Consider the following 13,531-nt stretch of genomic DNA (forward strand, 5'->3'; position numbering starts at 1 on the left):
TCACGGCTGTAACGCCGATACAGAAATCGCAGCGAGAAATACTCCTACTCCGTACGTACTCCGACGTACGCCCGGGCACAGTACACGCACGACGGGATCAGATTTGCGATCAGTGATCCCCCACACCCACAGGCCACAGGCGTACAGCCGGACAGGCCACGGCACCCCACCGAGAGAGAGCTCGAGCTGCGCCGTGTACAGCGAACTGATCGCGGCCGTGTCAGGCGGGGCCTCACCCTCACCCTCCCCTGACGTCGACGAGCGCCCACGCACAGAGGGGCAGGCGAGAAATTTCCCTTCAATGCGGCAGGGGAGGCCAGCAGAAGTGCAGGAGGCAATTTATTAACGCGCGCACGGGCCAGGCCACACGACACCCACACGACGGCAGCAATCATGGCCGCCCTCGCCAGTCGCCAGTCGCCAGTCGCCCCGCGAGAGGATTCGAAGCAAGAAGCGGCGCACCCGTGTGTGATACGGTGACATAGCCGTTGGGGGCCGCCCGGGGCACGGCGGCATGGGGACAGACAAGGTGGGTGACTGATGCCCGGCACGGAGAGCACGAGGCCACGACGGTGTGCGGCCGGGGCAGGAGGCAAGCGTGCGTACCGATCCGCTCGCTGGTCGCTACACGGCGAGAGCAAAGGTAAATCCAAGCAAAACAACGCAGGAAGGAACAAAAACGAGATGCCTGCTCGATCGTGCAGTTGTGCCGCTTGACAAAGCGTCTGTGCTTGTGCTCATGTGCTCGCACGCATGCCATGCAGATGCAGCTCGTTGGCCAAGTCACCTATACTTTGTACTAGTAGTAGTACACCAAAAAGCCGCGGCACTTTTCTTCCTCCTCGTGCACAGAGAGACAAAAGAATTTTTAGCAGGCAGCAGTACAGCTACACAAGCACGCTTCAGCTTTCGTATGGTTCCCTAACCCCCGACCCGGCCGACGCAAGGAGCCAAAACCTCACCTACGCAGCCGCAGCCGCAGCCGCACCCGCACCCGCACGGGCACCGGCACGGCACACACACAGCGCTCCGCCGATCGCCACGCTGCCGCGCTTCCCGTCCGGGGCCGGCCCGCAGGGGATCCGCGGCCACGCCTCCACCCTGTTACCTGTTAGCTGATGCTGAAATTTGGCTCATACGGATACGTATGTTAAAATACTGTGCAGGGAAAACACTTCCATGACTGAAAAGTGAAAAGCAAGTAGTTCTGAATAAAGAACTTGCGAACCGGGCGCTCGATGCCCGCGGCGGCATCTGCGGGCGGGAGCGGGACGCAACCAATCCGCGCCAGCCAGGACAACCAGCCACCAGGACCAACACACCGGCCTCGAGATGTCCGCGAAAGCAACATCCCTTCAGCGTCTCCTCGCTCTCCGGCGCGGCTTCCGAGACCGGCCGGCGTGGCCCCGGACGAAAGTAGGGAGGGCCCCCCGCCCACGCTGCCCATCACGTGACGCGCCGGCGACCACGGAGAGCGGCCAGCCAGCCCCGCGGCTTTACTGCTCTGTGCAATTGCGTGGCATCTCAGGGGGTAGTTTGGCATGCACGACGTCGACGGCGGAAAAGACTTTCTCCCGGCTGCAACGTGGGGTCTCGAGCCACGCAGGCCTAGGCGATAGGGCCGTTACGTGCGGGCGGGGTCCCACGGGGAGCCCACCATCTCGACCCGGGCCACCGCCGGGCGCCGCCGCCGCCACCGGTTCGTGGCTCGGCCTCCCCCTCGCCCTCGCCCTCGCCCTCGCACGCGCCGGCGCGGATGGGCGGGAGGCGGCGGACCCCCGCAGCGAGCTCCGACAGGCTCCGCACGCCGATGGCGCTCCTGGCGTTGCCGAAGTTGACAACGGCCGCGGAGCAGGAGTAGCGGCCGGCCTCGGTGACCAGGAACTCGGCGCGGACGAACATGAGGTCGGAGGGGCGCAGGTCGCTCCACCGCTGCTGCGCCGCGGGGGCCGTCTCGCCCTCGCACCCGCCCGCGGTGCTCACCAGGATGCGGTGCCCGAAGCGCCGGTCGAACGCCACGGGGTCCGGCTCCGCCACCACGGCCGCCGGCTCCACCAGCAGCACCCGGTCCTTGCGCACCTTGGCGCCGTCGAAGCACCCGACCGCGGCGCCGCCGTCGGCCGACCGCCGCGAGGCGGGGCCGACGCGCCCGGGCGCGCGCACTGAACCCGTGGAGTGCCGGCCGGAGATCCTCCGCCCGGACTGCGCGGGCGTTGGAGCTGGAGCAGGAGGCGGAGGCGGAGCAGGCTCTTTGGCAGACGCAGCAGCCGCCGCTTTCGTCTCCGGCGGGTCAGGGGGGCCCGTGGTAGACGGCTTGGGTGGCTCCGGGAGGAGGAGGACGTCCTCCGGGTCGACGCGGGAGCGGCAGAGCGGGCAGGTGGAGTGCGCGTCGAGCCACGTGTCGACGCACTCGACGTGGAAGCCGTGGCGGCACTTGGGCAGCAACCGGAGCGCCTCCGTGGGCTCGAACCGGCCGAGGCAGACGGCGCACTCGAGGCCTTCCTTCTGCCCGCGCAGCGCGCCGAAGCGGAAGACGGGCAGGGACTCGACGACGGCGCGGTCGACGCCGGAGTTCCTCCTGTCCCCGCCCCCCGCGCCGCCGGCGCCGGAGGACCGCAACCCGCCGCCGGCGCTCCCGTAGGGCCCCGACGACTCCGCGGCGCTGCGCTTGCAGTGCTTGGCGTAGAGCAGGAGCAGGAACGTGATGGAGAAGACGCTGGTGAGGATGCCGACGACGACCGCCACCCCAGGGCGGAACGGCATGGCCGAGGACGGCGGCGGCGGCGACGGCAGCGGCGACTCGATCGCGCCGTCGTAGTCCGACAGCAGGAGCCGCCGCGACCGCTCCATCGCCTCCTCCTCCTGTCGCAGCGCAGACCGGGCGAAGGTTCGCAGGCGATCGGTCGAGGCCGAGCCACCCCACACGCGCTGCTGCGGTGGTGCCGGGTGTGGGTGGCGCTGCCGCTGGCCGCTGGCCGCTGCTGCCACCACAAGCGTTCGCGATTTGTAATCAAGCGGTAGTAGGGGTAATAATAGCGGTGGAGACTAGGCTAGGCTATAGGCTAGCTCTTCCAGCAGTGGGGGCGGTGAGCCGATCTCCCGGCGATGGGGCCTCGTGGCGGGGAGACGAGGCAGTGGGGGCCTGAAAGAGTGGGCCCACGTCAGCTGCGCTGCTCCGCCGGTGAAGCCACCCGCGTGCGGCTTGTCGCCGAGTGAAGCGAGCCGAGAGAGAGTGGCATCAGTACAGTACAGTACAGTACACAGGGGGCACTGACAGTTTAGTTGTGGCACCGTGGGGCCATGTGTCAGATATGAACGCAGTTTTATTTATTTATTTATTTTTTTCCCTAAAGAAAGGCGACGAGCGCAGCGCCGCAGCATGGCCCGATGGGCTGGGGAGCAGAGACAGCCCGTCAAGCGTCAATACAAATCGCCCAGGGGCAAGATGGGAACCCCCAGCGCATTTTAAAATTGGCACGCAGCATGGCGCCAGAGATCGGACGGAGCATGAATGCCCCGCCCCGTCCCAGAAAAAACGAGCGGAGCGTCCAAAATTTGAATGTTTGCTGCCAAAATTTTTTAATTTTCGGAGGGCGCCCCGTCCGGCCATCCCCCTGCGGCGGCAGGCAACCCGCAGCCCCAGCCCAGGATTGGCAGCAGGACCAGTGCCGCACTTTCCGTTTCAGGGATTGCTGGATCCCAGACTCCCAGTCCCACGCCGGTTTTAAGGCAAGGTAAGGGTTCGTGCGCACACGTGAAGATCAGTGGTGTGTTTTCAGCTGAGACCTTGATTTCGTTCCCGGTTTGCTGTGCCTTGGGCAAGCATGCGCAGCCTCATTGTTCGCTTTGCTGCTCTGCTCTCATGTCGTCCGGCGAGCGAGTCGAAAGGAGAGCGGTACGGTACGGAGCGCGCTCTGTCCGGGGACGGGACAGCGGTGGCTGGCTCCAGTAGATGTGGATGCGCCGGCACTGTGCAAGTACACGCCAATGATAGCCCACCACGGCCACTTGCTCACTGCTCACCGTCAGTCGTCCGTGCCCCTGTTTCGCGCGCCTGTGTCGTCGATCCACCTTCGGCCACACCACACCCAACTCGCCAGCTCGGAACCTCACACTCGGCCGGCTTCTTCTTCACCGCGGCTAGCTAGTGAAACACTGGAACCCTACCATATGGCTCGTGGCTGGTTGCTGACGCCTGATTGGGGCGTGCTCATTGCTTCCGTCATGCACGTACGCGCGGCGGGCGACATAAGTCTGTTCTGCGCGCGTCATGCTGCACTGCGTGTGCTGTACGAGTAGGAGTAAGCTGTAACTGCAGAGAGTTACCTTACCGCATGCGTCGACGACGAACGGAAGCAACCAAATATATATAAAAAAAAGAAGCTAGCTTGGCCAGCTGCTGCAACTGGACATGCGGGCCGGGAGAAGATGATGATCGATCCAGCAGCCTGGCGCCGGCAGCGCGTGATGACGGCCGGAACAGTTGAGCGGCTTGTCGCCGAGCGCCGAGAGAGAGGAGGGAGGACGGAGAGCGCACGTTGCATATTTGAATGCGTGCGTGGAACGGGCAGGTTACGTCGCGATCATAGCTGCAGAGCTCGTGTAGACGTTCACTGTTGCCTCTGACGGAACACCTTGGCGCAGGACGTCCCATGTACAGTAGTCACTGGGTTGGTAGACGACGACGCGCCGACATGGGTGTGCCGAATCTACTGTCGCCTAATCGCCTTCTCCTTGCTGAGCTTCGGCGATTGCCGCTGCCATGATGCATGGTTGGTCGCCCCAAGACTCGCAGTTAAACCAAAGCTTCAGCCTGGGCATGCTACGTGCATGTCAGTTTGGGCCAGCCTGCACGGAGCCCACAGCCCACCCGTCGTGTTGGGCGCTCTAGATTGTTTGGGCCGAGCCGTCGCCGTTAAGGGGCAGCGTACGAAGAGTTGGCGCAGGTCACATGGTGATGGCGGAGGATTCTTGAACGGCCCTTGTCCAATGCATTCTTGAGGCCCACTGTGCTGGGATCTGCTACGTTGCTAGACACGAAGTGAATATAGCCCACACACAGGGGCAAAGCCTCGATCAAGCCACCAGTTTCTCTCCACAATACTGTTTGCAGCAAATGTAGCCTTGACAGTAGCCTGGACTGTGTGGCCGATGCCATCGTTGCTAGTGCACCAGATCGGGGTTGCAACTTGCAAGCAGAAATTATGGGCCAAGGTTGCAACTAAGGGATCTGGGATAAAACGAAGAAACTGTGCTTGTTGTTTTTTTACGGTAACTCTAGTATTTCGGATAGGGCTTCTTCTTTTTACTTTGTTTTGCAGCACAGACGCGAAAGTGGATTCTGTACTTCAAAGTTCCCCAAAACTCGCGTGTTCGGGATGGTCAATGTCCATCTTCCAGTATTTAGATGAACCATGTACGACCGTTTTTCATCCTGTGTGCTCCATGATCTGTACTGCCACACCTATAGGCTATGCACACCAGCCAACCGTGACTCGATACGTGGGCTTAGGCTAGCAACGGAAGCGGTATCCGTGCCCATCATCAGGAGTCCAACGGAAACCTATTCCTACCCGCAAAACAGAAGGGGAGAGCGTGCGCGCGCCCCATCCATGGGCCCCCGTCATAATCTGAGAAGGATGCAAGGCAGTAGAAGGCGAGGAGGACACACCGAGGCGAGGCAACAGAAGACGAGGATGAAGATGCAACACTCGATCTACTTTTGAAACATCCAGATGTAACACTTGCAACATACGTCTGACGACAGATGAAACACTTGAAACATGCATCCGAAACACTTGCAAAAAAACACCTGAAAACCATTGTAAAACATAGGCAACATCCAGATAAAACATACGCAACATCCAGATAAAACATACGCAACATATGTGTCAAACATACGCAACATCCAAATAAACACACTTGCAACATACGTCTGAAAAAACTGATGAAACATTGAAAAGAGAAGCTTGCAACATACGTGTACAGTCATTGCAACATATGCAACATCCAAATCTACTTTTGTAACATCCACATGAAACAGTTGCAATATACCTATGAAACATCTGAAACACTTGAAATATAAGCTTGCAACATGCGTTTTTCACACTTCTTCCGTACGACGCAGCGCAGAGCGGGTGAACGACCGGTTCCGGCCAGCCGACGGTTGAGGATGGTGGCGTGGCCTGGCAGCGGCCAGTTGCTCCTGCGCCTGGCCTGGGCCCGGCCAATGACGGCCCCCTCTTCTGGCCGCCAGGCCTAGGCGCGACAGAGGACGAGGCACGACATGACGCACCAGGGGACAGAGGTGTCGCGGGGGATGGCAGCGATGACGTGCCGGAGTAGGGCACAGGGCGGGATGGAGGCACCACGGATTGGGCGTCGCGCGCCACAGAATGGGACGTGCAAGAGAGGCAGAGTGGGACGAGCGTGGGCATTCTTTTTTTTAGAGAGCGCCTCAGGATGGATGGACGCGGGACAGACGCCTGCGGTGGAGCATTAGCGATAGGGTAGGCTACAAGCTGTTTTGGATCTGCTTATTTCCCGATTCTTCTTTCATGCCTATAAACTTGATATACTAGCTGAAAGGCCCGCGCAGTGCGCAGGCTAGTGAGCAATAATAATAATAACATATAAGTTTGGTTATTATGGAAACAGTATAATACATTAAACATATTAGAGTTCCTAAATACTGGCACACCGAGATTTAAGCATATTGTCCAATCTTTTCATTATTAAATACAAAGCAGTTGTTGGAAACGACAAAAAAAAAAACCTTTTCAATTGCTGCTTCTGCATAGACAATCTGCTTCTGACAAAGGTAAGCGAAACATCTGGGAAGTCGAAGGAACTGTCAAAAGGGGGAAAAAAGGTAAGACAATGAATAAATGCCAATTAGCAAAGAATAAGCACATCAAAAGCGAAACGACAACAGGGTTGTGCTACCTGCAGTTCAGTGATCATGCATGGACAAAGTGGTAGTGTCTCTTTTTAATAATAGGCAACGTATCAGGTGCAAACCAACTAATTTGTGTAAATTTAAAAACTACCGATCAGGACCACTACATACTAATCCAATGAATGAGGTGAGAGATGTGATTTTTTTAGGCTTAAGCTCCCCACCCGCCGTCCTTTTTTTCGCTTAAGCCCCCTCACCCCATCCATTGGATTAACATCTGGTGGTACTGATCGGTAGTTTTCAAGTTTGCACATGATATGTTGCCTTAATAATAACCTTGGGAACAAAAAAAGATGTCCTTGTGGTCGTGTTAGCTCATATATTTAACTTTTGCAGTTGAAATGTATTAAGCAGTGCTCCAAGTCTCCAACTAACTAAGAACCGACAAATGAGTCATTGATGAACACTAAATCTGATGGTGTGTTGTAGTACAGTATATAAAGATTGTACGCACCAAAATTGCCCAAATAATGTGAAGATTCCATCCTCTCCAGAACTGCCGATGTGGCAGGCATGGAAATGTTTTGACCAAGATGAGCAACGAATAAGAAATGCAGATCGCAAGAAGCCACACTTTGAACCAAAGAACATGATGAACCGATAAAAGATCATATTGCCCAAATAATGTGAAGATTCCATCCTCTCCAGAACTGCCGATGTGGCAGGCCTGGAAATGTTTTGACCAAGATGAGCAATAAATAAGAAATGCAGATCGCAAGAAGCCACACTTTGAACAATGGTTGAATACGCATATTAGTGCTTTTCTTGTCAATGATTCATAGCGTAGCATTGTGAACCCTGAATCTGCAAAACAAATGATTAGAAGGTACCAAATGAGTGATCAACTGGATACTGGAAGAGGAAAGTACACAGGACTTGCCTGGCATTGTATAGAATTTTACTCTACAATCAGCACGTGATCAACAATTTTGACTAATAGGGCAACCTTCAATTAAAATGAGAAATTTGAAAGTCAGGAAATAAACATTTAGATAATGAATAGTTAAAAAACGAAATCTAAAGAAAGGATGGATGGATGGAAGAAAGAAAAACATAAGTTGTTCGCATTTTTTTTATGGAAGGAGTCTATTTGCAAACCATGTATAAACCATGTGCTGGGCTTTTCAAACATCACCAAATGGAAGGTGTGCATTTTGCAACATCACCTGAAAAAGATTAGCGCATACATGGCCATAGATGGCGTGAGTTCTGTTCCCGGTTTCCCACAGCGGCGGCAAATCCTGGCTAGTGCTCGACGACGTCTGCAGCAGAAATGAAGCTTAAACCAACCCTGGAACTTTAGTCTGAGTATGTCTGTGTAAACTGAACCAAGCCCAAGTTGCAGCGGCTTGCTGTTGTGATCAAGCACGCAGTTGAGTCAAGAAATATCTCCTGCAGAAACAAAATAGCACATGATATGAACAATCCGTAGATGCTGACATATATCTCCATTCGTTTGAGCACACCATTAATTGCTGTACATATCGGAGATAACCAATATGCTATGCAGGTAGGAATGAAAGGGGAAAAGAGATGCTAGTTTATGTCAGCCCTGTCTCTGACTGTCCAAATCTATGCTGACAGATCCTTAATACATGAGGTGTAGATTAAGCATGTAGCCTAGTGGCTCGGAATGTCAAAATTTCTGAGGAAAAAAATCCTTAATATGTACTTCCCCCGTCCCAAATTATGGCCCTGTTCGCATGTCCTTAAACCCGGCTTGATCCGCTTCTTTTTTCATCCGGAACAGTGTTTTTCTCTCACAAATTCCTCCAGACTCCTCCAGATTCTTCCAGGCCTATAAAACATTTGACTTTTTTGACACAAAGTTTAACCACTTGTCTTATTCAAAAATTTGTGCAAAATATCAGTTCTTTTGTCGTGGCTTGCTTTATTAATAAAAGTTCTTCAAGAATCACTTAAATTTGACTATGTTTACATAAATTTTTTTGAATAAGACGAGTGGTCAAACTTGGCATAAAAAAAGTCAAACGTCTTATAATTTGGGAGGGAGGGAATACCTTAAGCACGGGCCATTGGTTGCGATCAAAACTCAGAATGTCCTCAGCAACGCTCACAGCCCCCAAAATGCATTGACAACTGAATAAGCACGCAGATACGAAGCATCGTCAAAATTGGAACGTATTGTAGAGTGCTTGAGGATTGCCCTGAAATGCACCGCACATGAAAAAGCTAGTGGGGTCAGGGTGGGCAGTCCTCTTTTTTTTTCTTTTCTTGTTTTGGCATTCTATCGAGCACCTGAAATGCACACATGAAGAGCTAGGCACTGTACGGAGAACCTGAAATGCACAGCACACGAAGGGCGCACAGAAGATAGGACTCAAAGTGCTCACCGTTCACAGGAAGGAGGAACAACGCGAAGCAGGCACGGCCGCGTCGCCGGCGGAGCGGAGGAGGAAGGGCATTCGCGGTCTAGCGGGCCAGTCGAGACGGCGCTGGCGCATGGGCTTCCCCTCTGGCGCTGCCTGTGCCGCCCGCATACACTGCGGGGGGTTGAACTGGGGAGGGCTCCGGCACAGGACGCGTGGCGGGGGGCAACCGACGGGTAGGCGCGGTGGCGGCGGAGGCGCCCGTGGGGACCGAGCGGAGCCCATGCGGTTCGAGGGGGCTGTTTTTTTGTTTGGGCCTGTCTACTGTACACACGTGGGTTGTTGGCGATATGTAAAACACACAGATTTTAACATAGGAAAAATCACGTGTTTTTGGACTAGTTAGCACATGGTTGTTATATGCCTAAGAAACACACGAATTGAAACACCAGAAAAAACGTGTGTTTTAAGAGAACGCAACACATAAATTCCATCAGGCAAACAAGGCCTACAACTGTTATTCAGCCCAATAAAAACGTGCCAGAGAGGCATACTAACTAAAAAGACAGAGATGCCCAATATCATCAAAGAGTAGTTCAGCCCAGAGCCCAAAAACTAAGAAGACAGAGAGGCCCACTAAAGACGTGCCAGCACATAAGCCCAAAAACAGCAATATATATACTTGGGAAACAAGCCGGGCAAACAGGGGGAAGCCTATGCCCTGCGTGGAGATCAGATCTTTTCGTGGGGACAAGCAGAGCACTGCTCTATGTGCAGATCAGATCACATCCCCACGCAGAGCAGGGGAAAGGAGAAAACAACCGACAGATCAAAGATGAAGATCTCCTCTGCGTGGGGGCAAGCAGACCAGAGGAAAGGGGCAAGCAACCAACAGATTGAAGGGGAACCACTAACCTCAACAGCAAGGTAAGCACATCGACTTCCTCGTAAAGATGTAATCCAAGATTGCTAGTATTTGCTGCAACCAAATTCAGGAATCAGAATTACAGATTAGCAAATTAAGGAACTCAGGAAACAAAAATACAGAATACCGAAAAACAAATTGCATATTTTAAATAGTGCAACTGGTATTTGCTGCTAATGTAATTATACTGATTAAACAAGTATTTTTGGATGTTGCAACCAAGGGGGTGAGAACAACCCAAACACACTACAATGAGCTACAAGAAGCAGCTAGGAACTCTGAATGTGGCAAACTATGCTTTCTATTTACAGCTGATTCTTACTTACAACAGACCTAGTGTGTGTTAGATGCATGGAATATATAATGATGAGAAACCTTCTAACTATCAAAATATGAAATCTGGATGTTATAACAGAACATGAATCTAGAAAGAAGAACAAGATTATAGGAAATGACAGAGGCACAATATCAGATTCACAATTATGAGGAAATGATTCGCCAAGAAGAAAGCAACAATGATGTAAAATTACTCCTAATTCAAAACAGTTGACACAAACAATAAATAAATGAGAACTAATGGCTTCTTCATTTTCTTGCAGGTTTCAATTGCTTCCCTTATGCAACTAATGCAAGCACCAGTCGAGTTTGATCAACTACTTGAGGTAAAAAACATAATTCAATGATGCAATGAAAAGCTATGTAAGTACTCAGCTGCTTGCTTTTTTTATGAAGCAAAATAATATGTATGTCACAACAAGTAGATGTGATGATTATCCAACATCAGTGAAGTCACAAGAAGCAATTAAGGAAGTGCAGTCAGCTCTTTACCAAATATTTGCAGGCACAAATTGTTCTAGTGACCTTTCAAATACCTACAGATACAAAAAAGGTGAGCAAAATCATTGCTTAGAATAAAAAATGACAACATAAGAAGGTTATTTTTCGACTAGAATATATTTCAATGCAGGGAGGCTACACTGAACTTATGATGGAATAAATCAGAAACTCTCAAGAAGATAATCAGACTGACTGGAATACGTAGGTAAAATTTATAATACCAGTACACAAAAATTACAATTCAATCATATGTAAATTACACACATATGTGCAATGTAATTTCAGCATACCAGTACTTTAATTTCAATGCTTCATTATAAACTGTGCAGCAACATGAAGAGATGCAAGGATCATTAACAAAGATGATACTTGGAATGACATGAATGAGGTAAAACTATATTATATATGCTTGTCAAACTAGTTGTGTTATATTATAAATGGTAATCATTCTCATTATCAAATAAATAAAACAGAATATGGGACTTGAAGATCTGGATGGAATCTTTGGACCACAAACTGACTGGTCAATATCAGAGTCAAGGCTGTCATATGAGGTACATACAGATAGCTGAGCCAATTTGATTATATTTATAAGCAATACAAATATGTACTGGCATCAAAGTAAAACGTATCTTTGCAAAAACAGGATGGAGAAATGGCAATCGTCGCTGATGATGATGGAGCAATGACAAGCATAGCTGATGATGATAGATCTAAAATTCAACAATACCATTGGTAAACTGATGTATTCAATAACATGGACATTGATGAGGTACATAAAAAATGATCTCTTCAACTATTTCAGTCCACACTGAAAAAAAATATTTGTATTATAAATCGCATTACTCAGAAACTAAAACTGCTGCTAATATATTTATAGGTGCAGCATGAAAATCAAGATGACCAACCAACAATGGGAGAAAATGACTTGAGGATCATAGCAGTAGAACCAACAAGTTCAGATATTACATCAACAGTAACAGATGATAATGAACATATAAATGGTAGCCAGGAACTGATGGAGGAAGAGATTGAAGAATTCATAAAAAATGAGCAGGTTACAGCATCTGAAGGCAACAATGCACCAATCAACAGCAAGTACACCCCACAGCTATCGATGGAATTTAAGAGTAGGGATGATGCTCACCATTTCTTCAACTTCTATGCGTTCCTAGCCGGATTTCAAGTTGCCATAACACATACGACAAGAACTCATAGTAAGAAGAGAAATAATGAGGTAGTCAAAGTGGCAATGAGATGCACTCGTCAAGGAAAAGAAAAGGAACCAAAGTGTTTAGAGCAAGAAGAAGCTGAAGTAGACAAGGATGTTGGAAAGAAACCGGTAAGGAGAAGGAAAACAAATGTTCAGTAGAAGTCAGATTGTCCTTGTGTTATGATGGTGAAAGAAGAAGGAGGTGTATGGAAGGTTAAAACTCTTGATTTGGAGCATAATCATGAGCTATGCCCTGGAGACAGGGATCAGCTATTTTCTGGTCACAAGTATATGACAGAAATGGAAAAGGACTTATCAAGACTCTGAACGATAACAATATCCCGACTAGGAAGATGGTTTCTATTCTATCGTATCTTAGAGGGGGGGCTTATAGCTCTACTGATGAAAAAGAAAGATATCAGCAACTATAGGACAGGGCTGAACATAGAAGTTAAAGGATCAGATATGACACAAGTACTGGATTATTTTAGAAAGAAACAAACTGAGGATCCATCTTTCTTTTACAAGTTTGATTTAGATGAGGACAAGAGAGTGAGAAACTTGTTCTGGATAGACTGTTCTTCTATGAAATATTATGCAGATTATGGAGAATGTGTAAGTTTTGACACAACATATATGACCAACCGATACAACTTACCTTTTGCACCATTTGTTGGAATCACAGGACATGGGCAAAGTTGCCTTTTCGGATGTGCTTTCCTGCATGATTAGATAGTGGACACTTTTAAGTGGGTATTTCAAACTTTCCTTGAAGCAATGGGAGGAAAACACTCTCAAACGATCATCACAGACCAAGACATGGCGATGAAATCAGCAATAGAGTAAGTCTTCATAAACACAAAGCACAAAAATTGCTTATTCCACATAAAGACCAAATGCTACAATAAGAATGTCAAGGTCTTTGCGGCAAACGAAGGACTATATGAAGACTTTGAAGATATAGTAAACAATAGTCTAACAGTGGAAGCATTTGAGCGACTTTGGAAGAGAATGATTGAGGAAAGAAACCTTCAAGGGAATCACTACTTTTATAAAATGTGGAAAATGAGAAAAAGGTTTATCCCGGTCTACTATAAAAATGACTTCTTCCCTTTCGTACAGTCCACATCCAGGAGTGAGGCAATAAATGCGAGGTTCAAAGACAATATAGGGCCAACCTATAGTATCATCATCTTTCTAAAAGAGTACAATTGGATTGTTGATAGCATAAATCGAGCAGAAAGGCTAGAGGACAGCTATAGCAAGTA

The 13,531-nt window shown here is 50.1% G+C and overlaps 1 protein-coding gene, 1 long non-coding RNA gene and 1 pseudogene across 4 annotated transcripts; 1 reads left to right on the forward strand and 2 right to left on the reverse strand.

Moving 5' to 3' along the window:
- Positions 1-797: 797 nt before the first annotated feature.
- On the reverse strand, positions 798-3,010 carry LOC136529057 (RING-H2 finger protein ATL43-like). The gene has a single exon (XM_066522108.1). It carries the CDS (start codon positions 2,848-2,850, stop codon positions 1,609-1,611), a length of 1,242 nt encoding a protein of 413 aa, XP_066378205.1. The 5' UTR covers positions 2,851-3,010; the 3' UTR covers positions 798-1,608.
- A 3,610-nt stretch (positions 3,011-6,620) lies between these two features.
- LOC136529965 (uncharacterized) lies at positions 6,621-9,548 on the reverse strand. Of its 3 annotated transcripts, none has more exons than XR_010777494.1 (6): positions 9,313-9,548; positions 8,980-9,126; positions 8,146-8,350; positions 7,839-7,904; positions 7,413-7,762; positions 6,621-6,850 (listed from the first exon to the last, which is right to left on the reverse strand). It is a non-coding gene; the product is annotated as an uncharacterized lncRNA (long non-coding RNA). The 3 variants fall into 3 exon arrangements; XR_010777495.1 differs by having other exon boundaries at positions 8,125-8,350; XR_010777496.1 differs by lacking the exon at positions 8,980-9,126.
- Positions 9,549-10,900: 1,352 nt separating this feature from the next.
- Positions 10,901-12,882, forward strand: LOC136526515 (uncharacterized; annotated as a pseudogene).
- The last annotated feature ends 649 nt before the right edge of the window (positions 12,883-13,531 follow it).

This window comes from Miscanthus floridulus, chromosome 19 (assembly GCF_019320115.1).
Source record: "Miscanthus floridulus cultivar M001 chromosome 19, ASM1932011v1, whole genome shotgun sequence".
In the NCBI taxonomy this organism is placed as follows: Eukaryota; Viridiplantae; Streptophyta; class Magnoliopsida; order Poales; family Poaceae; genus Miscanthus; species Miscanthus floridulus.